Here is a 26524-nt window from a genome sequence, read left to right as displayed (position 1 = left end):
GCTAGCCGCAGGTAACCTGCCGAAACTGTGACAAAAAAAGGGCACTGCGAGTACAGGGATAAGGCCATTCACCACTCCATGGTCTTGTCTCCGTAGTTAAAGGAGTGAGCACGCGGTCCGGCAGCCCCCTCTCTCCGGCCGGCCGTGCATCTCGCTCCGTCCCTTCCCCTTACCTTCTCTTTGTGGTGATTTCTATAAGCCTATGCGTTGTATTGCAACCAGAGCCTTGAAGTTGTGTCACGTGTGGCTGCTGGAAAAGTCTCCTCTGATGCAACTTCCTGTTTCCGGTTGCATCGGAAGAGACTTTTCCAGCAACCAATGCGACGCGATTTCAATGCTCCTGCTGCAATACAATGCATAGCCTTATAGAAATTGCCATAAAGAGAAGGTAAGAGGGAGGGAGATGCACAGCTGGCGGGCAGGATCTGCTGGACCGCACAAATGGTGCTGGGAGGGGGGATGGAGAGGAGAAGACTCTGAAGCAGCTTGAAGGGAACTGGGGAAAAAAGAACAATCTTCTCTCTAGGTTTGTGGGGACGGGATGGTGACGGGGGCGAGCCCACGGGGACGGGATGGTGACGGGGGCGAGCTCGCGGGGATGGGGCGGAGACGGGGACAAATTTTTTCCCCTGTGTCATTCTGTAGTGTGAATAAAGCAGAAATGAGTTGAAAAAGATTTCAGTGTCCTTCCAGATGTGCCAATGATCTAAGAATAGATATGAACCTCCAGCAAAGTGCTGCATTAATTTCACTCCACGTACTCACCATATCAAGAATGAGGTTGAACAAACAACTTGGAAACCATTCTTGATAGGTTTGTTTCCTGGTGTCCTTGCTTTATGCCTACCATTTCCAACATGTGAAGTGCTAAAAGTGTCTAAACACTGACATTGGTATGAAAGAGGAGGGAGGGGACATCCTGGAACATATTTGTTCATTTAAAACTTACTAAATCACCTTTGCTAGACAAGTAGGTCAAAGCAATTCACAGTCTAAAATTAAAGGCCAGAAGATAAAACCAATGATAGGAAAGAATATGCATTCACCCTGAGAGAACACAGAGCATTCAAAAAGAACACAGATTGGTCTGCATGTCGGGTGCCAAAGCTTCACACTGGATTTTGTGAGCCTTATGTGGAATGCTTATTTGAACTGCTGAGAGTCCTCAGCGGTTGTTAGCAGCACACTAGTGATGATGGCACAGAGGATCCCCCCTCGTCAGGCATCCCGACCAGACGAGGATGGAGACTTGGACCAGGAGGTTCAGTCTGTCATAGACTGGGAGATAGCAAGTCCATTTCCATGCCATTCTTATCCCAGGATGAAGTCTCCCTGACAAGAGTCTGTTTCCATGCTGAAGGATAACGGTCAAGAGGTAATTAAGACACTTGATTGGGGTAAGATCCCATAGTGCACCAGTTGTTCAGTACCTCTGCACATTATTTCCACCTCGCTGCAAAAGTTAAAGCTGGAAGTCCCATCAGCTTCTTCTCAGTGCTCAGTTATGAGCAGTTCTATGGCTCAGAGATTAGGAAAGCTGGAGAAATGGGCAACACTATAATAATGGATGATTCCAATTACCCCAACATTGATGGGTTAAATGTTACATTGAGGAATGCTAGGAAGGTAAAATTCCTAAATGTCATAAATGACTGCTTCTTGGAGCAACTGGTCTGGGAACGGGGTGCTATTTTAGATTTGGTCCTTAATGGAATGCAAGACTTAGTATGGGAATTAACTGTGTTGGGTCCGCTGGGGAAACAGTGGTCATAATGTGGTCAAATTTGAGCTGATACTGGGAGTACTATCTCAAAATAAATCTACTGTAGGGGCGTTTAATTTTTGAAAGGGCGACTATGATAAAATGAGGAAAATAGTTAAAAAGAAGCTTAAAGGTAGAGAATGACACGGTGACAAAATTCATCACCGTTCCCGTCCCCGCGGATAACCGCGGGAAATAATTCCGTGTCATTTTCTAGTGTCTATTTCAACATCAGTCCTTCTATTCCAGCATTCTTCAAAGCAAAGCTTGCGGGTCAGTGGTTGTGCCCAATTAAACTCTGATTCTTCCCTCTCTCCTTAAAGAATGACATGAAGATGGTTTCCCGCGGTTATCCGTGTCATTCTCTACTAAAAGGATCAGTTGCAAAGGTTAGGACTGTTAACCAGGCATGGATGTTATTTAAAAATACCGTCGTGGAAGCCCAGACCAGATGTATTCCATGTATCAGCAAAGGTGGAAAGAAGAGGAAACAAGAGCATTGATAAAGACAGCTAAGAAAGAATATGAAGAGAAACTTGCAAAAGAAGCAAAAACTCATAGCAATTTTCTTAGGTACATCAGAAGCAGAAAATCTGTGAGGGAATCTGTGGGACTGATGGATGATCAAGGAGTAAAGGGGCACTCAGGGTGGATAAGGCCATAGCAGAAAGACTGAATGAATTCTTTGCTTCGGTCTTTACAGAGGAAGATTAAGAGATCTACATGAACCAGAAATAGTTTTCAAGGGTGATGATGCAGAGGAACTGAAAAAAGTTTTGGTGAATCTGGAAGATGTACTGAGCCAAATTGACAAGATAAAAGGTGATAAATCGCCAGGACCAGATGGTATACATCTCAGGGTACTAAAAAACTCAAACATGAAATTGCTGACCTGCTGTTAGTGATCTGTAACCTGTCTCCAAAATCGTCTGTACTACCTGAAGATTGAAGGGTGGCCAATGTTATGCCAATTTTTAAAAAAAGGCTCCAGCGGATATCTGGGAAATTACAGCCCGGTAAGCCTCAATTTGGTGCCGGGTAAAATGGTAGGAATAATTATAAAAAATAAAATTGTGGAACCACGTAGACAAACATGATTTAATGAGATGGAGTCAGCATGGGTTCAGCCAAGGGAGATCTTGCCTCACAAATTTGCTTGACTTCTTTGAAGGTGTGAATAAACATGTGGCTAAAGGTGAGCCGGTTGAAATAGTGTATCTAGATTTTCAGAAAGCTTTTGAAAAAGTTCCTCACAAGAGGCTCCTGAGAAAATTGAAGTGTCATGGGATAGTTGGCAAAATTCAGTTGTGGATAAGGAATTAGTTATTGGATAGAAAATAAAGGGTAGGGTTAAATGGTAATTTTTCTCAATGGAGGAGAGTAAATAGTGGAGTGCCACAGGGGTCTGTACTGGGACCGGTGCTATTTAACTTATTTATAAATGATCTAGAAATTTTGTTTGGGGGGAAGGGAGGATAGGAGGGATGGTTTCTATTGGTGCACAATTGTAAGTATTCTGTTGTGTTTTGTTACGGATGGTTTTCCATGCACATTGTAAATTAATAACTATATTTAAACATAAATGATCTAGAAATTGGAACGAGTGAGGTGATTAAATTTGCAGATGACACTAAACTGAAATGCATGCGGATTGTGAAAAATTGCAGGTGGACTGTAGGAATTTGGAAGATTGAGTGTCCAAATGGCAGATGAAATTTAATGTGGACAAATGGAAAGTGATGCACATTGGTAAGAATAACCTGAATCACAGTTACCGGATGCTAGGGTCCACCTTGGGGGTTAGCACCCAAGAAAAGGATCTGGGTATCATTGTAGACAATAAGATGAAACCTTCCGCCCAAAAAAAGCAAACCTTCCGGCCAATAAAGTAAACAGGATGCTGGGAATTATTAAAAAAGGGATGGTTAACAAGACTAAGAATGTCATAATGCCTCTGTATCGCTCCATGGTGCGACCTCATTTGGAGTATTGCATTCAATTCTGGTCTCCTTATCTCAAGAAAGATATAGTGGCATTAGAAAAGGTTCAAAGAAGAGCGACTAAGATGGTGAAGGGATGGAACTCCTCTCGTATGAGGAAAGACTGAAACGGTTAGGGCTCTTATAAGAACATAAGAACATAAGCAGTGCCTCCGCCGGGTCAGACCATAGGTCCATCCTGCCCGGCAGTCCGCTCCCGCGGCGGCCCGAACAGGTCACGGCCTGTCTGAGTCACCAGAAGGGGCCCCCTTGCCACCTTGGTTTCCCATTGAGTCCTATCTTCCCATCGAAGTCCTAACCCTCCGGTCTTGCACATGCATGACCTGGTTGGATTTCTATACTTATTATCTGGTTAGCTTTCTATACCTGTGTTACATCTCAGCACCTCTCTCAGTATCCCACGATCCCCCTATCCCTCAGGAATCCGTCCAATCCCTGTTTGAATCCTTGTACCGTACTCTGCCTGATCACTTCCTCCGGTAGCGCATTCCAAGTGTCCACGACCCTTTGGGTGAAAAAAAACTTCCTTGCATTTGTTCTGAACCTATCTCCCTTCAGTTTCTCCGAATGCCCCCTCGTGCCTGTTGACCCCTTCAGCCTGAAGAATCTGTCCCTATCCACCCTCTCTATGCCCCTCATGATCTTGAAGGTCTCTATCATATCTCCCCTGAGCCTCCTTTTTTCCAGAGAGAAGAGCCCCAGCCTATCCAACCTCTCGGCGTATGGGCAGTGTTCTAGCCCTCTTACCAGCTTCGTTGCTCTCCTTTGGACTCTCTCAAGTACCGCCATGTCCTTCTTGAGGTACGGCGACCAATATTGAACACAGACTGCGTCCAGATGTGGACGCACCATCGCTCGATACAATGGCATGATGACTTCCCGCGTCCTGGTTGTTATGCCCCTCTTTATGATGCCCAGCATTCTGTTGGCTTTTTTCGAGGCTGCTGCGCAATGTGCAGATGGCTTCAGTGATGCATCCACCAGCACACCCAAGTCTCTCTCAAGACTGCTGTCTCCCAACATTGCCCCCCCCCCCAATTTGTAGTTGAACAACGGGTTCTTTTTCCCTATATGCATGACCTTGCATTTTTCCACGTTAAAGCTCATTTGCCATTTGTTTGCCCAGTCTTCCAGCTTGTCCAGGTCCCTTTGCAGGTCCTCACACTTCTCCCTGGACCTAACTCTGCCGCACAGTTTGGTATCGTCTGCAAATTTTATAACCTCGCACTTTGCCTCCTTTTCCAGGTCATTGATAAATATGTTGAAGAGTAACGGCCCCAGCACCGATCCCTGTGGCACACCGCTCGTGACTCCCCGCCAGTCAGAGTATTGTCCCTTTACTCCGACCCTCTGCAGTCTACCCGACAACCAGTGCTCGATCCATCTGTGCACATCCCCTCCCACCCCGTGGTTCCACAGCTTCTTAAGCAGCCTTTCATGTGGCACCTTGTCGAAGCCTTTTGAAAATCAAGGTAAATGATGTCTATAGGTTCCCCATTGTCCACCCGACTGCTTATTCCCTCAAAGAAGTACAGAAGGTTCGTTAAGCATGACCTTCCCTTACAGAATCCAGTAGGCCATGTCTCTCGATGTGCTCGCAAATACCGTCCTTGATCATAGCTTCCACCATCTTCCCTATAATTGAAGTCAGGCTTACCGGCCTGTAGTTCCCGGGGTCACCCCTCGATCCCTTCTTGAAGATAGGTGTGACATTCGCCAATTTCCAGTCCTCTGGTACCTCTCCAGTTTTCAAGGATAGGTTGCAAACATGCTGGATTGTGCCCGCTATTTCTTGTCTTAGTTCTTTCAGAACCCTTGGGTGGATCCCGTCCGGGCCCGGCGATTTGCCGCATTTTAACCTGTCTATCTGCTTGAGGACATCCTCCTTACTTACCTCTATGTGTTCTAATTTTTCAGCCTGTTCCCCACTCATGAGCTCCTCTGAGTCCGGTATATTAGATGTGAAAACCGACGAGAAGAACGTGTTCAACCTCTCAGCTACCTCTTTATCCTCCTTAATCACTCCCTTCCTATCCCCATCTTCAGCTTGGAAAAGAGACGGCTGAGGGGAGATATGATTGATCTTATCAGAGTTATGAGCAAGGTCTTGGCCCTATGCTATCAGGTCATTCCATGTCAAGTGATCAGAATCTTGGAAAGTGCCCTGCATGACCATCACAGATTTTGATGAAACTTCATATGCAGAGTCCACCATGTCTCAAACGAACTTTGGTAAAGTTTTAGTTTCGCCTGTGGAATATTTGTGGAGATATAGCCATTTGTTTGACCCCATACCACAATGAAATACAGTACGACAATGACATTCTGACAACTTTGAGACACAATATCTCCCGAGCTGTGTTTCCAAAAAAACTGAAACTTAGCTACCCTGCACAACTTTTTGAGCTCTGTTCATTGCTACCAATAACAATTTTTGCCAAGCACTGATTGAATGCCTGAATTACAGTAAACTTGGCCGAAAAAATTAGTGCTCCAAAAAAAGTCAAAGTTTGACATTACTTAGCTCCCACAATAATTGAGTAATAAATGCGAAATTTGGCACATAATGTCTCAGTACAATGTTGTTTTCAAAAGTACAATTTCAACCTCCAAGCTCTTTCCATTAGTTTACAAATTAAGTGTAAAGTTGCTAATTTGTGTAAAAAGGCCAAAAATAGGGTATTTTCAGCCTGCTTTTACAGAAAAATACCTTTTAGAAACTCTTTCAAATCAGTCTCATTAGAAAGAGCATATTTCAAACCCCCTAGAAAAGTGGACTTCATTTTTCAACGCAGGTTAACAATGGGTGAAAAAGGGGGACAAAGTTGGGAGACGTTGCCACGGCAACAACCTCTATTTCAACATAGTTCTGTCATTTTTAAAGTTACAGTTTTGTATTGACGTAGTATTACTACTACTCTATTGCGTTGGTCCATGGTGACATTGTCACTACCAGTTCAAGAGTTTGAACTGGCAACCCCATCGCCATAGGGGTCACGCCCGATAGCTGTGCAATACCAGCCACGGGTGGGCCACTTCATCCAGGTTCCCAAGCCCTCGCATTTGGTTTCTTTGTCAAGGTTCCAAAGCCTTTTGTTGGTATCTTTCTGGTTCCAAAGCCAATGATTAGGGTGTCTTATCCTAGGTTCCCAAGCCTAAATTGGGTATCTTATATGGTTCCCAAGCCGAAGTGAAGTCCACTTTGATTTTAACTGCCAGCAATCTTTATAACATTATGTTAAATTTTTGAGCCACTTTCTTCAATGCAGTTTCTGGAAATTGATATTGGCGGCCGGATGATGTAACTGAAGGGGCACAAAGCATGCAGATGAGGTGTTGCTCTGGAACCCAACAAACGTCTTGCCTTTCTGGCCAATAAAACGAATGAGCTGGACCGTGAGGATGCATAAATTTTATCAATGCATCATTTTGTTCAATTGAGACTTCAACAACGTTGCCTATCCACCATTGATTATCGTAAGTACAGGCAACGTAGCAACCAGGAAAGATTTCGGACACTTTCAAATTTGGAATGGCAGTATCAGAAATTTTGGCAACAAAATTTATTGTGTCATTTGAAACTTTGCTGACACGAACCGAGTTTGAGTCGACTGGTACAAATTGGTGGTGCTCTCTGGTACCGGTTACTGTGCTGCTTTCATGCCATCTTTCTTCTTGAAACTTTTTGCTTTCTTCAATTTCTTCTTTTGGAACATAAATGTATTTAACTCCGTGTATATTTTGGTCACAAAAGTTAAATAGATCCTTTGGCGTCAATATTTGATCCGTTGATGGTCTTTGGAGGCTAGCCCTGGCAGCCAGTCGTTTAGTTGTTCCACCAACTCCATCGCAGGATGATTTTCCGTGGCTAGTTCCAAAAAAATTCCATTCAGCCTCAATGTTGAAATCATTTCTGTGATTGCACAAATTCACAAAGTTCTTGTAGTTTTTATATTGTGCAGCTGAGCCGTCACTGAAGTAGTATATTTTGGTAATGTTTGTTTGAGTTACCAAAAATTCGATCAACTTTTGAATAAACACGTGTACAGATATCGTATCATGTTGCATATGATCAGAAATAATGCAACAGTTTACAACTTGCAATGTGCCCACTTCATTGAGGTAATATGCAACAAAAGGATGTACCGTAGCTTGTGAATTTTCCCAGTGAAAGCCTTGGGCGGCATCCTGTACAACAAATGAGTAATTTTCAGCGAAATCCATCAAAACGATCATTTCCGTTTCTTTTAAGCCTGTCTTCAACATCTTCAAATATTCACTTTGATGTTTTGAAATGAAATGGTGGCTTGTCAACTTCCAAATCTTGCTTGCAAGTCTTTCAATAAAGTTGTCCATGGTTAGTACGCTTGTTTCTAATGTTTCACGGTCAGCGTGAACCCATTGCTTAAATTCTATTGATTCTTCTGGATCTAAATCCTTGAATATTTCTTCCAGGTATGCTGTTAGTGCTTCTTCACCAGGGCAGTTTTGACATCGTTGTAGCATACAGTCCTTGACATTTAGGTCGCACACAGTTTTTTCCATAAGAACTTTGTAGTTCTCTTTGACATTGGCGCCTTGTAGCATGAGCTTTACATTTTGATGTATCGTGCAGACACACACAGAGTGTGCACCTGATGCACCAACGGTTACACACCACTTTGGCCTGAGCTCACATAATTTGGAAAAACCAATTTCAGTTCCGTATTTGTTACAGTACGCCACGTATAGCTCTTTTAAATTACACAACAGCAGCCGCTTTTGCTTTTGTACTTTTAAACCATTGAGGCGGACTGAAATGCAATCTTTTTTGCCAGGACATATTCTGCTGAATTCATCGTCTTCGTAAAAATCTTGAACTCTATTTGCAATTTCTTTTGGAAGGGACTTGCCAATTTTTGCATCAGGTATAGAACAAATGCCTTTCTCTGCCTTTACTTTTTGGGCTGTTCTGACCATGCGCTCTGAAACGCCAAACTTCATTGCTGTTTCCTTTATTGACCAACTTTTTGGGGCCATCGTCAATAATTGAACTTTCATTGACCTGTTGGATATTGCAATTTTCGTTTTCATTTCTTCAATGAGGTCAGTGTAATCTTCACATAACTTGCATTCTACAGACTGACGAGACGGCCCAACTTCTTCAGCTGAAACTCCAGCAGCAGATGTAATCTTCTTGGCTATCACATTCTGCACACGTTCAATTTTTCGTATCACATAGCCGGCTTTATCTCTACTAGCTAACCTTCGAATTTTCAATGGAGAGGTTCCTAAAGCAATCAAGCTTTGATCAACTGCATCGGAGATGCTGATATCAAAATCGTCTGAAGATGAAGATGCTGCAGTAGCTTCACTCATTGAAAAGTATTGGGCTTTGCACCTACTGCAAAGTTTCTGACCTGGCTTGATATTTATTTTTGCCACTTTTCTAAAATCATTAGACATGGCAAGATCGACTTTTAACAATCCACTTTGAACAATGTGATTTTTCTTTTCAAATGGACTACAACACGATGTTTGCTTTAATTCGTATTTGTCGAGATACTTTGCTTTGTGGTGGAGGCAGATTTGGTCTTTATCCATCAGTTCAACTTCAGAGCGCCGAGTGATAAGCAATTTTTCATCGGTTGACAAATTATGTAAAAAAATGAGCCCACATTTTTTAGAATAAAATGTGCCGTCATGACACTTTGACAACAATTTTTGCCCAATGGCACAGTCTGGCAGAAAAGGATTATTATTAGTCGATTCGTTGGCATCCATTTTAAACTGAATTAATAATAATGTGGATCTGAAAAAGAAAACAAGTTGTAATTTGTGATCTGCATGCAACAAAATTATCACCTCAATTTCTAGTTAGGAATAATCATTAATTAAGAACACTATAATTGTACCCAAAGCTTGAGTAAAAATAAACAGGGAAAAACAGTGTGAAAAGTGACATAATTGTAAGTTGAAACGTAGGCCATTGCCATGGTGACATCTCCCAACTTTGTCCCCCTTTTTCGGACATTGTTAACCTGCGTTGAAAAATGAAGCCCACTTTTCTAGGGGGTTTGAAATATGCTCTTTCTAATGAGACTGATTTGAAAGAGTTTCTGAAAGGTATTTTTCTGTAAAAGCAGGCTAAAAATACCCTATTTTTGGCCTTTTTACACAAATTAGCAACTTTACACTTAATTTGTAAACTAATGGAAAGAGCTTGGAGGTTGAAATTGTACTTTTGAAAACAACGTTGTACTGAGACATGCGCCAAATTTCACATTTATTACTCAATTATTGTGGGAGCTAAGTAATGTCAAACTTTGACTTTTTTTGGAGCACTAATTTTTTCGGCCAAGTTTACTGTAATTCAGCCATTCACTCAGTGCTCGACAAAAATTATTATTGGTAGCACTGAATAGAGCTCCAAAAGTTGTGCAGGGTAGCTAAGTTTCAGTTTTTTTGGAAACATAGCTCGTGAGATATTGTGTCTCAAAGTTGTCAGAATGTCACTGTCGTACTGTATGTCATTGCAGTATGGGGTCAAACAAATGGCTATATCTCCACGAATATTCCACAGGCGAAACTAAAACTTTACCAAAGTTTGTTTGATACATGTGGGACTTTGTGCATAAAGTTTTATCAAAATCCGTGATGGTCATGCAGGGAGCCCTTGATCACTTGACATGGAATAACCCTATCTCTACCTGACAGATGCTCTGGATCAGACAGTGGGCAGGAGATGCTACTTCTGAAGCCACGCTAAGCAGGCTTTCATTTCAGGGGCATATGTTCTTTGACAAGTAGCCTAGATGACCTGAAGGATAGTGTGCCAGATTGTCACCCCAAGTCTTTACCGGACAACAGACCCCAGATAGCCCAGAGTTTGGGTCAGGGCAATTTTTTTGAGGCTCCCGAAGATTTTGTAGAAATTCGGGAGGCCAGATACGAAAACCTTTTCAGGGATTGTGTCAGATTAAGTGGGGGCAGGAGACAGCAAGCCTTGGGCTCTCGCTCCTCACCAGCCTCTAAGAAAGCACAATGACACCAGGCCAGAGGCTGAACTCCCCCCAGATAGGGGCAGACTGTTGACGTTTTGGTCAGTCTGGTCTCATAGTGCAGACTGCTGGGTTCTAGACATAATCCTGGAGGGGTACAAAATAGAGATTTGTGTCCCCTTGCCAGACCGCTTTGTATCTTCTCCAGCCAGCCGACTGGAGAGAGCCCTCAAAGTTCAGGTACAGTAAAAAGGCTACTGACTCTTTGGGCCATATTGCCGGTCCTGGACTCGGACTTGGGCTCGGGCAAATACTCCATTTACTTCATCGTGCCAAAGAAAGGCTCGGATGACTAGACTGATTCTAGACCTCAAGTCAGTCAATGCGGCTCTGAAGATACTACACTTTGCATGCCTTCTGCCTTAGGATTAATATGGATTTGAAGAATTTTCTCTCTGAGGAACTGGGAAGGGGGGGGATGGAAGGATAATGCATAGGTAAATCATTATGACCACACAGTCTGGTTTAAGTCTCTGCTTGTCAGCAGGTAATACGAGTAGCTACGAGCTGTATACATAATTATTACAGATTGCAGTTTGAATGTTATACTATTATATCCTGTGTGTGTTACAGAGCAGAACAAAACTTTAGTGTCGGGGATTTTCCCTGTTTTCCTCCTTCCTGTTATGTGTTTTATTACGGTGATTATTTTAGTACAAAATGAGGAATGCAGGAGCAGCTCCCTGGGAAGGAGGTGGAATTGGAAAACATAATTGATAATTTTCTGAAAGCAATTTGCTGGTTCAGCTAGCATTCCCTAGCATTCAGGACCACTAGACATATCTACAAGAAAGATAACTGAGGTAAAAACCTAATCTTTCTATACTTTTTAGTTCTTTTAAATTTAACCAGTATTTATTTAGTCAAAGAAAACAAAGGAAGACTGGGCATAAGTCAGAGGGTGACCATGTCTTTGTTTTAAGAGAATGAGTGAAAGCTTCCGTTTTAACCAAAATCTAATATAATAAAATGATAGGCCGCGCAGGCACAATAAAAAAAACCGTGTTCCCTGATCTGTCGCAAAAACACAATTGCGCATGCGCGGCCCCGGCGGCGGCTTTCAAATAAAAAAAAATTTACATAGCTGCGGCGGTCTTCCTCACCCCCGGCTCCTCTCTCGAACTGGACCAGGATCGACAGAGAGGAGCTGCGGCGGTGGCGATTTTCAACGACGAATAAGCTGCAGTCGGGGCCTCCCCCGCCACGCACAACCAACTCCCTCTCCTGCAGCTCAGGCACCACAAGCGCGCAACCCAGTCCCCGCGTCTGCCTACCCTTCCCCCCAACACAGCGCATTTCCCCCCACCCCCAACGAATCAATAAATGGAGCCGGGCCGCCCTCCGCAACAGACCAGAGGAGTTCTTTGCCGCTCACCCCCTTCCCTTGCCGCTGACCCGAATACCTACCCAGCGATTCAAGCAGCCTGTGCAGCAGTCTTCACACGCTGCTTCAGGCCCTTCTACTGCCCTGATTTGCTCTGCCGCGTCTCTGATGATGTCATCAGAGACGCGGCAGAGCAAATAAGGGCAGTAGAAGGACCCGAAGCAGCGTGTGAAGACTGCTGCACAGGCTGCTTGAATCGTCGAGTTACAAGGGAAGGGGGGGGCCGCAAGGACTTTATCCGAGTAAATAAAAAACTCTGGACAGTGACAGGAAGAGGTGATGATGGACAGGAGGGGGAAAAAGGAAGGGAGGCCTATTGTTGGACAGGGGGAGCAGGAAGAGGTGCAGATGGACAGGGGGAGAAATTAAGGGAGACCTGCTGATGGACAGGGGGGGAAATGAAGGGAGGCCTACTGCTGGACAGGGGAGCAGGAAGAGGTGCTGATGGACAGGGGGGAGGTAAAACAAAGGGAGAAGGGCTGCTGCTGGATAAGGGGAGCAATGAAGAGATGCTGATGGACGGGGGGAAATGAAGGGAGGCCTACTGCTGGACAGGGAGCAGGAAGAGGTGATGATGGACAGGGGGAAAAAAATTAAGGGAGGCCTACTGCTGGACAGGGGAAGCAGGAAGAGGTACTGCTGGACAGGGGGGAGGTAAAACAAAGGGAGAAGGGCTGCTGCTGGATAAGGGGAGCAGTGAAGGGGTGGTGGTGGACACAGGGGAGGTAAAAAGAAGGCAGAATGGACAGGAAAAAGTGGCTAAGGAGACAGAGAGAGAAAGAAATAAAGACAGACACACACATATATTCTAGCACCCGAGGGAGGAAAATGCTGCACAGGGAAGTAGGGAGGGGGGGAATGCTGATACACAAGGAAATGGAGGGGGAGGGAATGCTGATATGGCTACTGTACAGGAAAGTGGACAAGGGGAGATAAATGCTGCATAGGGGGCAGAAAGAGAGACAAATAGAAAGAAAGACAAATAATAGGAGGGAGGGAGACAGAAAGAAAAGAAGAAAGACACAAGGGCAGGGAGTGAGACAGAAAGAAAGACAGACATACATATATTCTAGCACCCGTTAATGTAACGGGCTTAAAGACTAATAATGGTATATTTAACTAACTTTGTAGTTTTTTAATCATGGTATCTTAATCAGTTTAAATAGTCAACATCCAGTGGCACTCCATTTTTGTATTCAAGCTTTGTCTCAGCAGTACTGTCTTTCTATTGACCTTGGCATGGTTAATCTGAGATGATTAAAAAAAATCAAAACACAAAATGTTCTCTGTACCAAGAAATGAAACTACAGTTGAAATGCCAGAAATGAAACTGAAACTTACTGTGCACCCAATGTAAAAATCATGTCCTTTTTTTTTTTCTCCTCTTTGAAATGTATTACACATTTCCAGACTTTGAAAGGAGGGGGGAGGGAGGGAGCAAGGTGTGTCTCTTCTGTTTTCTTTTTTTTTTTTTTTTTTTTTTTACAGATACAATTTTTGCTTTTTCTTCTACAGATATGCAACAGAACACCACAACTCACAAAAAACATGGAAAAAGTCCCCTCACAACGTAAGTGCTACATAGAATCATCTTTCTATGTTTCTATGTTTTTAGTATAAATCATTCTTCTATCATGGCTTTTGGAAGTGTGGAGGGATTTGCTTAATGCAGAGTCCTTTCTCCTTCCTTTAGTATTAGTTGTACATGTTCTGTTTCAGCATTCACACCTGGTGATTTGGGAATATGGAATTAGGGCTAGAATCACTAAGCAAACTGATCGTGTACTGATCGGTTTGCGAGCCCTTTGCGACGTGATTTCCCTCCAACCCCATTCACTAAGGGCAGATTCACTAAACCTCAAAACTGTGCATGATCCGTTTCCTATTGCATGCCGGCCGACTGATTTAGTAAAGGCCTGCATGCAAATGGAGACGATTGTTAGCACGCCCTCTACCCATGGCCAGAGTAATCCCCACTCATGCGCACACCCTGACAGTAGTGACAGAAGAAGCAGCCTCCTGTCAGGGCTCAGCCCAGCCCAGATCTCTCTTGCCTGCTCCCGGACTATCCTGCTCTCTGCCGTTCCCTGCAGTGCAAGCCCATGATTTTAAAGCGGGCCTGCACTGCGGAGAACGGCGGCAGAGAGCAGGAGAGTACGGGAGCAGGGAAGAGAGATCGGGCACCGCAGCCTGCTCCCTGCTGCCCCGAAGCTGTGCCCCGAATCTGCCTGCCCCAACTCTCCCACTCTCGCCCCAAATCTCTCCTGCCCTTCCCGAAGGGAGCCTGTGGTTTTAACCCGCTGATTAAAGCGGGTTAAAACCACAGGCTCCCTGCACGACAAAAAAGATTTTAAAAAAAAAATAATTTTTTTTTTTTTTTTTAAATTTCTTTATTCTTTTTCAAACTTACATCAAGTGCACAAAAAGAACAACAAAAATAATTTTTTTTTGTTTTTAAAGTTGCGATGCTCCTCCTCCCTTTGCCGATGCCCCACAAAAGGCAGGAGGGTTGCTAACTCCCTCCTGCCATGTTACCCCCCCCCCCCCGGTCTGGCCCGGCCTACCTCCCACCCTGTTTCTAAATCAAGTCAGGTCGCCGGGCCAGGCCCACTCACCCAACAAACTGCACCCCCCAACACCCCCTTTCCACCCCCCCCTCCCCGTATCTTTTAACAGAGCAGGAGGGATGCTCAACCCCTCCTGCTCCCATGACTCCAGCGACAACTATTAAGCCTTAGGCCCCCACCCCGTTGCATCATGTGATGCACGGGGAGGAGCATAAGGCCCTGATTGGCTCAGGCTCCTACCTTGGGAGGGGCCTGGGGCGCCTAAGCCAATCATGGACTTCCTTAGGCTCATTTTAATAGTGGCAAATCAACCCCACCAGGGAGATTTTTAGAGGTGACCATCTATGTGTTAGGTCTTATCTTCTGTGTTTTTTTAATGAACATGAATTGTCACTTTTTTATATTTTTCTGTACAACTTTGTATTTTCTTTAACAGTACTGTTGCTACAAGATGTACTTCACTTGATGGCCTTAATATGCAGCACTCTGAACAGAATGGAGTGGCAGAGTGGAAGAAGAAAAGCTGCAGTTTACCACAGCACTCAGATCATTACACAAATTTAGTAAACCAGGTGTGTATATGAGTGAGAGTATGTGCACACACTTGAATTATCCTGTTCAGTGTTTGGCATTTGTTGTGGCAGTTTATCCGGATGATATCAATGGCATTTTATCTGGTTTTAGTGACTCTGGAAGACCATAAGGCCTTATTTAGTGAATTTCTCTGAGGTGATGATACTGCTGGTGATTTAACATTTTATTTATTATGATTTAATAAAAGCCTTTATAAAGAGATTCACCCAAGGTGGAATACAGAGGGTACAGCTTGGCATAAAACAATAAAATAAACAAAGATAAGTATGGATACAGTCGATGAGCTAAACTTGAAGATGGCAAATTAAATCCTAGTAATAGGACTAATATGAAACAGTATCAGAAATTTAGGTATTAAAGCAATCGTATAACAGACCATATGATAATTATAATGAGAATGATACAGTAACGGGCAGCATGGAAGAACATTCATATGACATAGATAAGATAGTAAAAAATCCATAGAGAAAGCTTATGCAAACATTTCAAAAAAGTATATAGCAATAGTTATGTGTTAATTTGTAGGACATCAGAATAACACTTGTTGGACCAAAATAGCTAAAATGCCATACCATAGAGTCATATCAATAGTCCCAATTTTTGAAAAAAAATCAGTGAAAGTGCATATGTGCTTTGAAACATCTTATCTTCATTAAATATTCCTTTATAATTTTATCTTCAGAGTTATAACTTCACAACTAAATATCTTCACAGTTTCTAATTCAAAAAGTAATTTAAAGCAGATTTAGTTTATGTGGTCGCGTCAGGGAAGGAATAAACAAGCTGACACGATCATGTTTCGTCACTAGGGCTGTTTCAAGGCTCCCTCCCTTTTTCCTTCACTTGCTTATTAGGGCATATGCTACAGGACATTAAGAACATAAGATTTGCCGCTGCTGGATCAGAACAGTGGTCCATTGTGCCCATCAGTCCGCTCACGCGGCAGCCCTTAGGTCGAAGACCAGTGCCCTATTTGAGTCTAGCCTTACCTGCGTATGTTCTGTTCCAGTAGGAATTTATCCAACCTTTTCTTGAATCCCTGGAGGGTGCTTTCCCCTATGACAGCCTCCGGAAGAGCGTTCCAGATTTCTACCGCTCTCTGGGTGAAGAAGAACTTCCTTACGTTTGTATGGAATCTATTCCCTTCTAACTTTAGGGAGTGCCCTCTCGTTCTCTCCACCTTGGAAAGGGTGAACAATCTCTTACCTCTGCTAATCTTCTGGGGTTATGGAGTCTTTCCAACAAGGAGTAGCATTGACCAATCTGTCATATGGCATTAAAAATATCTCCCCTATGTCTAGGATTACCAGACGTCCAGATTTCTCTGGACATGTCCTCCTTTTGAGGACATGTCCAGGGGTCCAGATGGCTTTTCAAAACCCAGCACTTTGTCCGGGTTTTGAATAGCTTCCAACAAATTGCCATCGGGTAGGAGGGCATCCGTGGATGCCCTCCTGCCCGATGAGAGCAGGCAGTGAGGGACGGGACTGGAGCATAACGGGGTGGGAATGGGTGGAACTGGTTGGGCCTAGGGGGGGTGAGTCTAGGGGTCCAGATTTTCCATTTAGAAAATCTGATAACCCTACCCATGTCCAACATATAGACATTAGCCTGACAGAATCCCCTTTTATAGAAAAAAAATCAGATTTGGACTTAAACAACATTTTTGGGTTCTGTCAAGCTAATTTCAGCTGATGTAATACAGATGTACTCCTGGTAAGGTCTCTGATTTTAATGGGCTCTCTTTGCATTTTTCTTTCCTTATATAGCATGCTGCTGAAAAGTGGAGCCGATCCACAGTGAGCCCGAAGATGGGAAAACCTGAGACAGAAAAGTAGGTTTAGTTGTGTGAAGAATGTGAGCTACTCTTAAGTCCTCATTTTTGAGGTTTCAGAAAAAGTAAACAAGATATGAGCTACTTATAAATAATAAAGTGTTGTTGTTTATTAAACTTAACTACAAACTGAGGTTCTTTTTCTATGTGCCTCATTTCCAGTACCCTAAATACCCTGCAAAAAAAAAAAAAAGCTGACTTCTCTCCTCTTTACCATGCATTTCCCACAATCTGTTCTCACTTTAATGTTCTAGATATCATGCATCTTCAGTGGCAAATCAGTCTTACAGGATTTTTTTTTTTTTTACAAGTAGAATGACTTGGTTCTACAAGTAGGGAGCATCAGTGGCACAAACAAATATCTGTGTGAACAGTGAAAATCCTAAGATACAGCCACTGTCTCTGTAGTCCCCTTGGTTTGTCTTTGTATAGTCTGTTGCCCAGATTTATGTTCTTTGGTCACACTTCTGCAGAGCATATTTTCCTATCATATCTTTCTGTGCATTTTTTTCTCTCTGACTTTGTTTTTCTCATATCTTGCCACCGCCCCCATTCATAAGGGAAAATAAATTTTTCCACTTGAAATTGAATTTGACAGTACAAACTACAGGTCTAGTATGCCGAGGGAATGTCAGGCATTATTTTGTAGATTTAAAATATCTGTCATGGATACCCATCAAAAGGGCTGCTAATACCTGGGTCTGAACAGACCATCTCAGACAGCTCTCCTTGCTCTGGTTGCTGTTTATCAGTGAGATGCATAAAGATCTACAAGATGATGGGTCTTCATTCCTCTTCAGTGGGCTCTCTAACTTACAAGGAAAAAAAACTTGAAGGCAAAAAAAAAGAGAAAATGTTCCAGAAGCTGTTCAGGCCTGAACTCTTTGTAGTGTAGAAGAGAAAGATGAAGCTACGTAAGTCAAGATTGTAAGTCCACAGAAGAGACACTGAAAAGATGGTAGATCAGAGAAAACCTTTCTGAAAGGATTAGTCACTTTTTTTTATTTTTTTTAGAAAGTAGTACTGTAGTGGGACTTTGGATGCAAGAACAGGATGTAAGAACTAGGATGTAAGAAATCCTAGAGCAGTGTTCTTCAACCGCTGGTCTGTGGACCGGTGCCGGTCCGCAGAAAATTCCTGGTTTGCGGGGACCGAGCTCGCGGAGACGGGGCGGAAATGGGTTTTTAAAATTTCAGTCCTAGTAGCTTGCCGTTCCACAAAATAATTATTTTATTTCCGCCGGTCCATAGGTATGAAAAGGTTGAAGAACACTATCCTAGAGAGAAAGAGAGAGAGACCATATCAAAATTATGGAAATCATGGACTAGCACAGAAGCTTTCTGGAGGGAAAGGACTGGTTTCTAGAATTGAGCAGGTAGTGTAGATAAGCTGTATGGTCTCTCTGCTGTCAAAAAGCTAAATCCTAGAATATTCCAGGTGTTTATGTAAGGATCTTCTGTGGAAGCAGCAACTGCTGTATAGCTGAAGTTCCTGCCTAATGTGTAGAAGTCATTGACATTGATGAGCCCTGTACAGAAGTTACATTCTACATGGAGTGGGGGAGGAGTGTGGTGTTTGAGGTATTCTTGGTTCTGAATTTAAAAAATTAGCTCTTGGGGGGGGAGGGATTTCTTTGTTTGGTTGAGATGTCTTTAAGTCTCCGTGAAGGAACCACACGGTGGACTTTCTTTCAGATGTATTGTTGTTGTGTTTGGTTTGTTAGTTTATGAAAAATTTAATAAAGAAATAAAATAAAAATTAGCTCTTAGGAAGAAGTCTGTGCTTTGTAAGATAAAGTATGCGCTTGGCGCAGAAGCACTCTATGCATTCAGAGAACAGAGCAATACTTGATGTTGAAGTAACTGAAAGCATTTTTTCAAGTGCTTGTCCCAGAGGCTATTGTCTCCTTGCTCTTCCTGGATCACAGAATGTGATTGTAAACAAACTCAGTTGTTGCTACAAATCTCACAAATGGTCTTTGTATTAGGAAATAGTGTAAGATCTCCTCACTATAAGAAAATTATCAATAGATAGTTTGCTTCAGAAAACAAATAGTTTCTTTTGATTTTGTTCCAAATGACTGCCAGTGGAGGTTAGGGTTGGATGCTTTTGAGGCCTTTTCACATCTTTTCTCCCATTCAACTTAACATAACATTAGAAGCTTCCTAAATATGAAACAGAATAAGATCTGCATACTCATATTCTTGTCAAATCAGATTTCCTTATTCTGTATCAGCTGTCAGTTATGATGCCTATCCATCCAGTAAAATCTTTCACTGAGCTCATGAAACCACTATTTTGAACCCATGGAATCTACAGTACTGAAGTATCTGGGATATTTATATATCCCAGATGTATATATATCCCAGATATTTTTTTTTTTATAGAAGTAACTGTGACTTGAACAGTAACTTGGCTCCAGGTATTCAGTTTGTTCATATCTGTCGTCCTTCCACAGTACTCTTCTCCCCAAGTTTCCATGTTCATAAAACTGAACAGGTCCTGCACAAATTGCTTACTCTGTGGAAAGAGCACAGCCGTATAATTGGCTCACTCAACTTGTATCCATTGATCCTAATAGATTAGCCCATAGTTCCTGTAGTTTCTAATGGACTTCATTTCCCACTACTGTGACCTAGGCCCAGATTCACTAAATACAGTGATTCAATTGCTGTTGGCCGATTCCTGGCCGATTTTAAAACAGCGATTGATTCACTATCTTTTTTGCATGCAAATGATTTGCACAGAGGAGCAAATCATTTGCATGCAAACTCCCGACTCAATTGCTCAGTGAGCGATTAAGTCGGGGCAGAGGCCTGACAGTAGTGACAGGAGAAGCAGCCTCCTGTCACTGCTTTCAGGGCTTCTGCCGTTTCTTTTCCTTATTTTTTTTTTTTTAAATCGGGCAGATATTTTACGTGTATTACACACGCAAAATATCTGCCTGATTTAAAAAAAAAAAGCCCGTGCCCCCTGCTGAGCTAATCAGGGACTTCCTTGGGGAGTAGCCTAAGGAAGTCCCTGATTGGCCATTGCTTTGATGCTCAAGCGCCTGAGACCATTGCTTTGAGGCGTCAGAGCCACTTGGGGACTTCCTTAGAGAGTAGCCTAAGGGAGTCCCTGATTGCCCATTGCTTTGATGCTCCCTAAGGAAGTCCCTGATTGGCTGAGGTATCTCAGGCCCCTCCCAAGGGAGAAGCCCGAGACGTCTGAGCCAGTCAGGTTCTTAGGCCCCTCCCTGTGCATTACATAATGCACCGGGGCGGGGCCTAGAGCCTCAGACGCGTCACTGGAGTTATAGGAAGAGGAGGGACTGAGCACCCTTCCTGCTCCCATACAGGGAGGAGGGTGGGGAACGGGAAGGGGGCATCTGGTGACAGGAGGGAGTCGGCATCCCTCCTGCCGTTTGGTTTTCTTGGGGGGGGGTCAGGAGTGGGCCTGATGGCAGGAAGGAGTGGGAATCCCTCCTGCCATAATTTTCAATTGACGGGGAGCATTTTTTTAGGGGGGGGTTGAGGGGGAAGGGGCACTTTGTCGGGAGGGGGGCTTTTTAAAAAAAAAAAAATTAATCGGGCTGATATTTTGTGTGTGTAATACACGCAAAATATCAGTGGCATTAAAAATTTATTTTCAAAACCAGACAGACCTGTCGGTAACACAGCAGTCAGGTTTGACAATAGTAAAACCTAATGCAAAATAGCCAAGCAATTGATAGTGAATCAATCGCTTGGCTAATTTACATTGGGTTTTACTAATTTGCATGGGTTGGATCAGATCGGATAGGAGATTGATCGGGCATCAGTTTAGTGAATCTGGTTTTGCAATCGTTGGTTCAGGATCGGAAGGTTTAGTGAATCTAGCCCAGACGGCAACTCCGGACCTCGAGGGCCGGAATCCAATCAGGTTTTCAGGATTTCCCCAATGAATATGCATGAGATTTATTTGCATGCACTGCTTTCAATGCATATTCATTAGGGAAATCCTGAAAATCCAATTTGATTCTGGCCCTTGAGGACTGGAGTTGCCCATGTCTGATCTAACCCCTAGTAGATTAAAATTACCTGATAAAATGAAAACACTAGGAATGCGGAGCCCTCTAATTTTCTCTTTGTTTTTGTTTTTTTTTTCACTTATTTTATGCACACAAAATTGAGTACAGAAAATGTAATTGTATGCACAAAAACTTTATGCATAAATAATATGAAACACATTCACATTGTCATACTTATGGTAACATCATGTCCCATCCGTACTCAAATTTCTGTTGAAAAAGCATATAAAGCTACAACATTCTTTCATTCTTATCTGCATACTTAACTATTTGTATTGAGGTACAATTCTGCAGGGTTTTTTTAAGTCAACTCCCCTCCACCCCCCCCCCCCCAAAAAAAAAAAATTATATATTTTAATACAGGTAACAGAGGTTCCTTATTGACAAGATAAATGAGACAGACTTACCCACTTTCATGAGGATATGACTCATGAGCTCTAAATTAACTGAAGGGCTAATGAGAGACAAGCTCAGAAAAACTTAATTTTCTGAACTCTGACAGAGTTATCTATGTTGGCACTACCACATGACATTTGTGTGTATCTGTGGAGATCTTGGTTAAACAAATTTGCTTTTAGGCCATTGTACCTTGTTTCTGTAGTGTGTGCTCAGACTTTGTGCTATGATTTACAGAAAGCAATTTGTCAGGTGTTGTCAGGTGTAAACCAGATTTTTTTATTGGTGTCTTAGGTAACTTCATAAGTTGGAATTTTTGTGTTGATGGCAGGTAGAGCCATTATCCCAGGACAAGCAGGCAGAATATTCTTAACGCATGGGTGACGTCACCGACGGAACCCCGGTACGGACCTTTTTAAATAGAAAGTTCTAGTTGGCCGCACCGCGCATGCGCGAGTGCCTCCCGCCCGACGGAGGAGAGCGTGGTCCCCAGTTTCTTCGTTTCTGCGGAGCAAAGAAGACGCATGTGTTTTCAACGGCCGTTGAAAAACTAATTTTTGCCTTCCCGCTCGCGTATTTTCTAAATTTTTTCCTTTTTATTTTCGGATTCCCTTTCCTTTTGTTTTCAAAAAAAAAAAAAAAAAACTCATCGAGTTTTCTTTATTTTTTCAGGCCGGCCCCGGCGGGGCCTGTTGCCATTATACAGGCCACCGGATTCGATTTTGCGGAGGCCGTGTTTCCCTTCATGCCCCCTCAACCGGGTTTTAAGAAGTGCCAGCGGTGTGCACGCCCGATCTCCCTCACCGACCCACACAATTGGTGCCTCCAGTGCTTGGGTCCAGAGCATCGGGCTGACACCTGCACCCGCTGTGCTACGCTTAAAAAGCGTACTTTAAAAAATCGGCAGATCCAGCAAAATATTTTGTTTGGTACCGGATCTGCCATGGAACCGGCTGCGACGTCGACGGCACCACAAAAATCGGCACCGACGACATCGACACCACCGGATCCTTCCTCGGGGTCGTTGGGCCCAGGTAAGCCGGCTAAGAAGACTCCTTCTTCCCTTGAGTGCCCTCCTACCACGGTTGCGACACCGCCCTCCCGGCACCACACCGGCCCCGCAAACGCTCCGCTCCGATCTCGGTGAGTGCCTCATCATCGGCCTCCTCATCGCCGGAGCGTAGAGCGGCACCTATGGTACCGAAGAAGAAAAAAGCGGTACCGGTGCCTCCCCTGGACGACCGCATCGCGGCCATACTCCAAACACAGTTACAGGAGCAGCTGCAACAACAGCTCCAACAACTGTTGCCGGCGTTGCTGGCACCGCACCTTCCGGTACGGGACCGGTCCGAGCCCCACACCGTTCCATCGGTATCGACCCCCTCGGTACCGCTTAATACTTCCATGCCGGTGCTCTTGGCAGAAACATCTTGGCAATACATACCCGTGATGCTGCCGCCCCTGTCCGGTCCCAGGAACGACATCGGTCTTCCTCACCCGGTACCGCCTCGGTGCGCTCAGGCAAATCTCTCTCAAAGACCCGCCATGCCGAGCCCTCCACACCGATGTCCAAACGTACACACCCAGACGTTAGGGACCCAGACTTGTGGGAAGACTCCCCTCACGGTACCGAGGAGGACGCTTCATCAACCGATGAAGAACCCTCCATAACCGACACCGTCTCAAAACCAGAGCAATCCTCTTTCTCCAAATTTCTTAGGGAGATGTCAGCAGCTCTTTCCATTCCCTTGGAGTCTGACTCTAAAAAGTCTCAAGCTTTTCTCGATGCCCTAGACTTTGAACAACCTCCCAAAGAGTTCCTGAAGTTGCCTGTCCACGACATCTTACGGGAAACTTTCTATAAACACTGGGAAGCTCCCCTCACGGTTCCTGGAGCCCCTCGTAAGTTAGACAGCTTGTACCGGGTTATTCCAATCCCAGGTTTTGACAAGTCTCAATTGCCCCACGAGTCCCTCCTGGTGGAATCCACCTTGAAAAAATCTCAGGGTTCCAGTGTATATGCCTCCACCCCTCCTGGCAGAGAGGGTAAAACCATGGATAAATTTGGTAAGCGCCTTTTCCAAAATACCATGTTAGCCAATAGAGCCAACAACTACACCTTCCACTTCTCCTTCTACATGAAGCATCTGGTGCAACAGCTCTCCTCCTTACAGAAATATCTTCCTGAACGTAAGGTCCCTCTTTTCCTACAGCATATTTTCAGCCTCCTCCAACTTAGGAAATTCATGGTTCGCTCCATCTACGACTCATTTGAGCTGACCTCTCGCGCTTCTGCCATGGCTATGCGTCATTTGGCATGGCTGAGAGTCTCTGACCTAGACATTAACCACCAGGACCGCCTGGCTAACGCACCTTGTCTAGGTGATGAACTCTTCGGAGAGTCCCTGGCCTCCACAACCCAGAAACTCTCCGCACATGAGACCAGGTGGGACACTCTGATCAAACCTAAAAAGAAGACTCCACCTGCTCACACCTACAGACAGCAGTCTTCCTACCAGCGTAGGTTCTCGGCCAGACCTCTCAACCCGCCTCAACAGCAGCCGCGCCGACCTCGGCAACAACATCAAACTCAGGCTCGCTCTCAGTCTCACCAACCTGCCAAGCCTCTACCTCCGTCAAAACCATCTCAGCCCTTTTGACTCTTTTCTCCAGGGCATAGCCAGTCTCCCAACATCATTGCCTCTTCCTCAGCCGATCGGAGGTCGCCTCCAACTCTTCCTCAGCCGTTGGGAGGTCATCACATCAGACCAATGGGTCCTCCACATCATTCGCCACGGCTACTCTCTCAACTTCCAGACTCTTCCCCCAAACAATCCTCCCGTAGAGTCTGCTTCTCACTCCTCCCAAACCCCCCTCCTCCTGAGGGAGGTCCAATCCCTCCTTCTTCTCAATGCCATCGAAGAGGTGCCTCCGGACCAAAGGGGTCAGGGATTCTACTCCCGCTACTTCCTGGTACCCAAGAAGACAGGAGACCTCCATCCCATCCTCAATCTCAGGGACCTCAACAAGTGTCTGGTCAAGGAGAAGTTCAGAATGCTCTCCCTTGCCACGCTTTACCCTCTTCACCTCAATGGACTCTTGCCAACCAATGGTCACAGACCACGGATCTTCTTTCTCATCCCATCTCTGTGACATCGTCTCTTCAGCAATCTCTTCAATGGTGGTTGAACTCCTCAAATCTTTCCAGGGGTCTACTCTTTCATCTACCCCCTCACTTCATGATCATAACCATGGATGCCTCCCCCTATGCGTGGGGAGCTCACCTGGGATATCTACGCACCCAGGGACTCTGGACCCCTCAGGAGCGTCAACATCGCATCAATTTCCTGGAACTCAGAGCCATGTTCTATGCTCTCAAGGCCTTCCAGCACCTTCTCTGCCCTCAGGTCCTTCTCCTGTGCACAGACAATCAAGTCGCCATGTACTACATAAACAAGCAAGGCGACACCAGATCTCGCCTCCTTTGTCAGGAGGCTCTCAGCATCTGGACCTGGGCCACGGCCCGCAATCTCTTCCTCAAGGCTGTCTATATCCAGGGCGAACAGAACTCCCTGGCCGACAATCTCAGCCGCATCCTTCAACCTCACGAGTGGACTCTGGACCCTTCAACACTCCACACCATCTTTGCTCGCTGGGGCACTCCGCAGGTGGACCTCTTTGCAGCGCCTCACAACCAACAGCTACCCCAGTTCTGTTCCAGACTCTTCTCTTCTCATCGTCTGACCCCAGATGCATTCCTGCTCGACTGGACGGATCGGTTCCTCTATGCCTTTCCTCCACTACCTCTGATGTTGCGGACGTTATCCAAACTCCGCAGGGACAGGGCCACCATGATTCTCATCGCTCCTCGGTGGCCTCGCCAACACTGGTTCTCCTTCAGCTCAGCTCCAGGGAGCCCATTCCTCTTCCTGTGTTTCCTACTCTACTTACGCAGCAACGTCAGTCTCTACTGCATCCCAATCTGTCTTCGCTCCACCTGACAGCTTGGTTTCTCTCGGGCTGACCTCTCCAGAGAATCTGTCTCAGCCTGTCCGTCGCATTTTGGATGCCTCCAGGAAACCGGCCACCCTCCAATGTTACCTTCAGAAGTGGACCAGGTTCTCTTCTTGGTGTCTACTGCGTCATCACGATCCCACCTCATTAGCGGTGGAAACTGTACTGGACTATTTGCTCTCTCTGTCCGACGCTGGCCTCAAGTCACCTCAATCAGAGTCCACCTCAGTGCCATCACTGCGTTTCATGAGCCTATCCTCGGAAAACCTCTCACGGCTCATCCACTGGTTTCCCGGTTCATGAGAGGCCTCTTCAATGTCAAACCACCTCTGAAGCCTCCTCCTGTCGTCTGGGACCTGAATGTGGTTTTATCAGCCCTCATGAAACCTCCTTTTGAGCCTCTTGCCACAACTTCGCTCAAACTTCTAACATGGAAGGTGCTTTTCCTCATTGCCATCACCTCTGCCAGGAGGGTTAGTGAGATGCATGCACTGGTCGCCGATCCACCGTTCACTGTTTTTCACCATGACAAGGTGGTTCTGCGTACCCATCCCAAATTCCTTCCCAAGGTGGTCTCGGCTTTTCACCTCAACCAGTCCATTGTGTTGCCTGTCTTTTTCCCTAAACCCCATTCTCATCCTGGGGAACAGGCGTTGCACATGCTGGATTGTAAGCGTGCCCTTGCATACTACCTTGACCGTACCAGGGCTCACCGCTCGTTCCCTCAGCTCTTTCTGACCTTCGATCCTAACCGTCTAGGTCGTCCTGTCTCTAAACGGACGCTTTCCAACTGGCTTGCTGCCTGTATTGCGTTCTATTATGCTCGGGCCGGTCTCTCACTGGAAGGTGCTGTCACGGCCCACAGGGTCAGAGCTATGGCTG

The 26524-nt window shown here is 44.8% G+C and overlaps 1 protein-coding gene across 1 annotated transcript in view; it reads left to right on the top strand.

Annotated features, from left to right (window-relative positions):
* Positions 1 to 26524, top strand: part of ZCCHC2 (zinc finger CCHC-type containing 2) — a 192666-nt gene that overhangs the window by 105701 nt on the left and 60441 nt on the right. Inside the window, exons 8-10 of the mRNA XM_033929327.1 lie at positions 13702 to 13756; positions 15190 to 15325; positions 17117 to 17181. Coding sequence (XP_033785218.1) covers positions 13702 to 13756; positions 15190 to 15325; positions 17117 to 17181 — 256 coding nt within the window. The remainder of the gene's footprint in view (positions 1 to 13701; positions 13757 to 15189; positions 15326 to 17116; positions 17182 to 26524) is intronic.

The sequence above is a fragment of the Geotrypetes seraphini genome, chromosome 2 (genome assembly GCF_902459505.1).
Source record: "Geotrypetes seraphini chromosome 2, aGeoSer1.1, whole genome shotgun sequence".
In the NCBI taxonomy this organism is placed as follows: Eukaryota; Metazoa; Chordata; class Amphibia; order Gymnophiona; family Dermophiidae; genus Geotrypetes; species Geotrypetes seraphini.
Note: the sequence above shows the minus strand (reverse complement) of the source record. Positions and strands in the feature narration are given on the sequence as shown.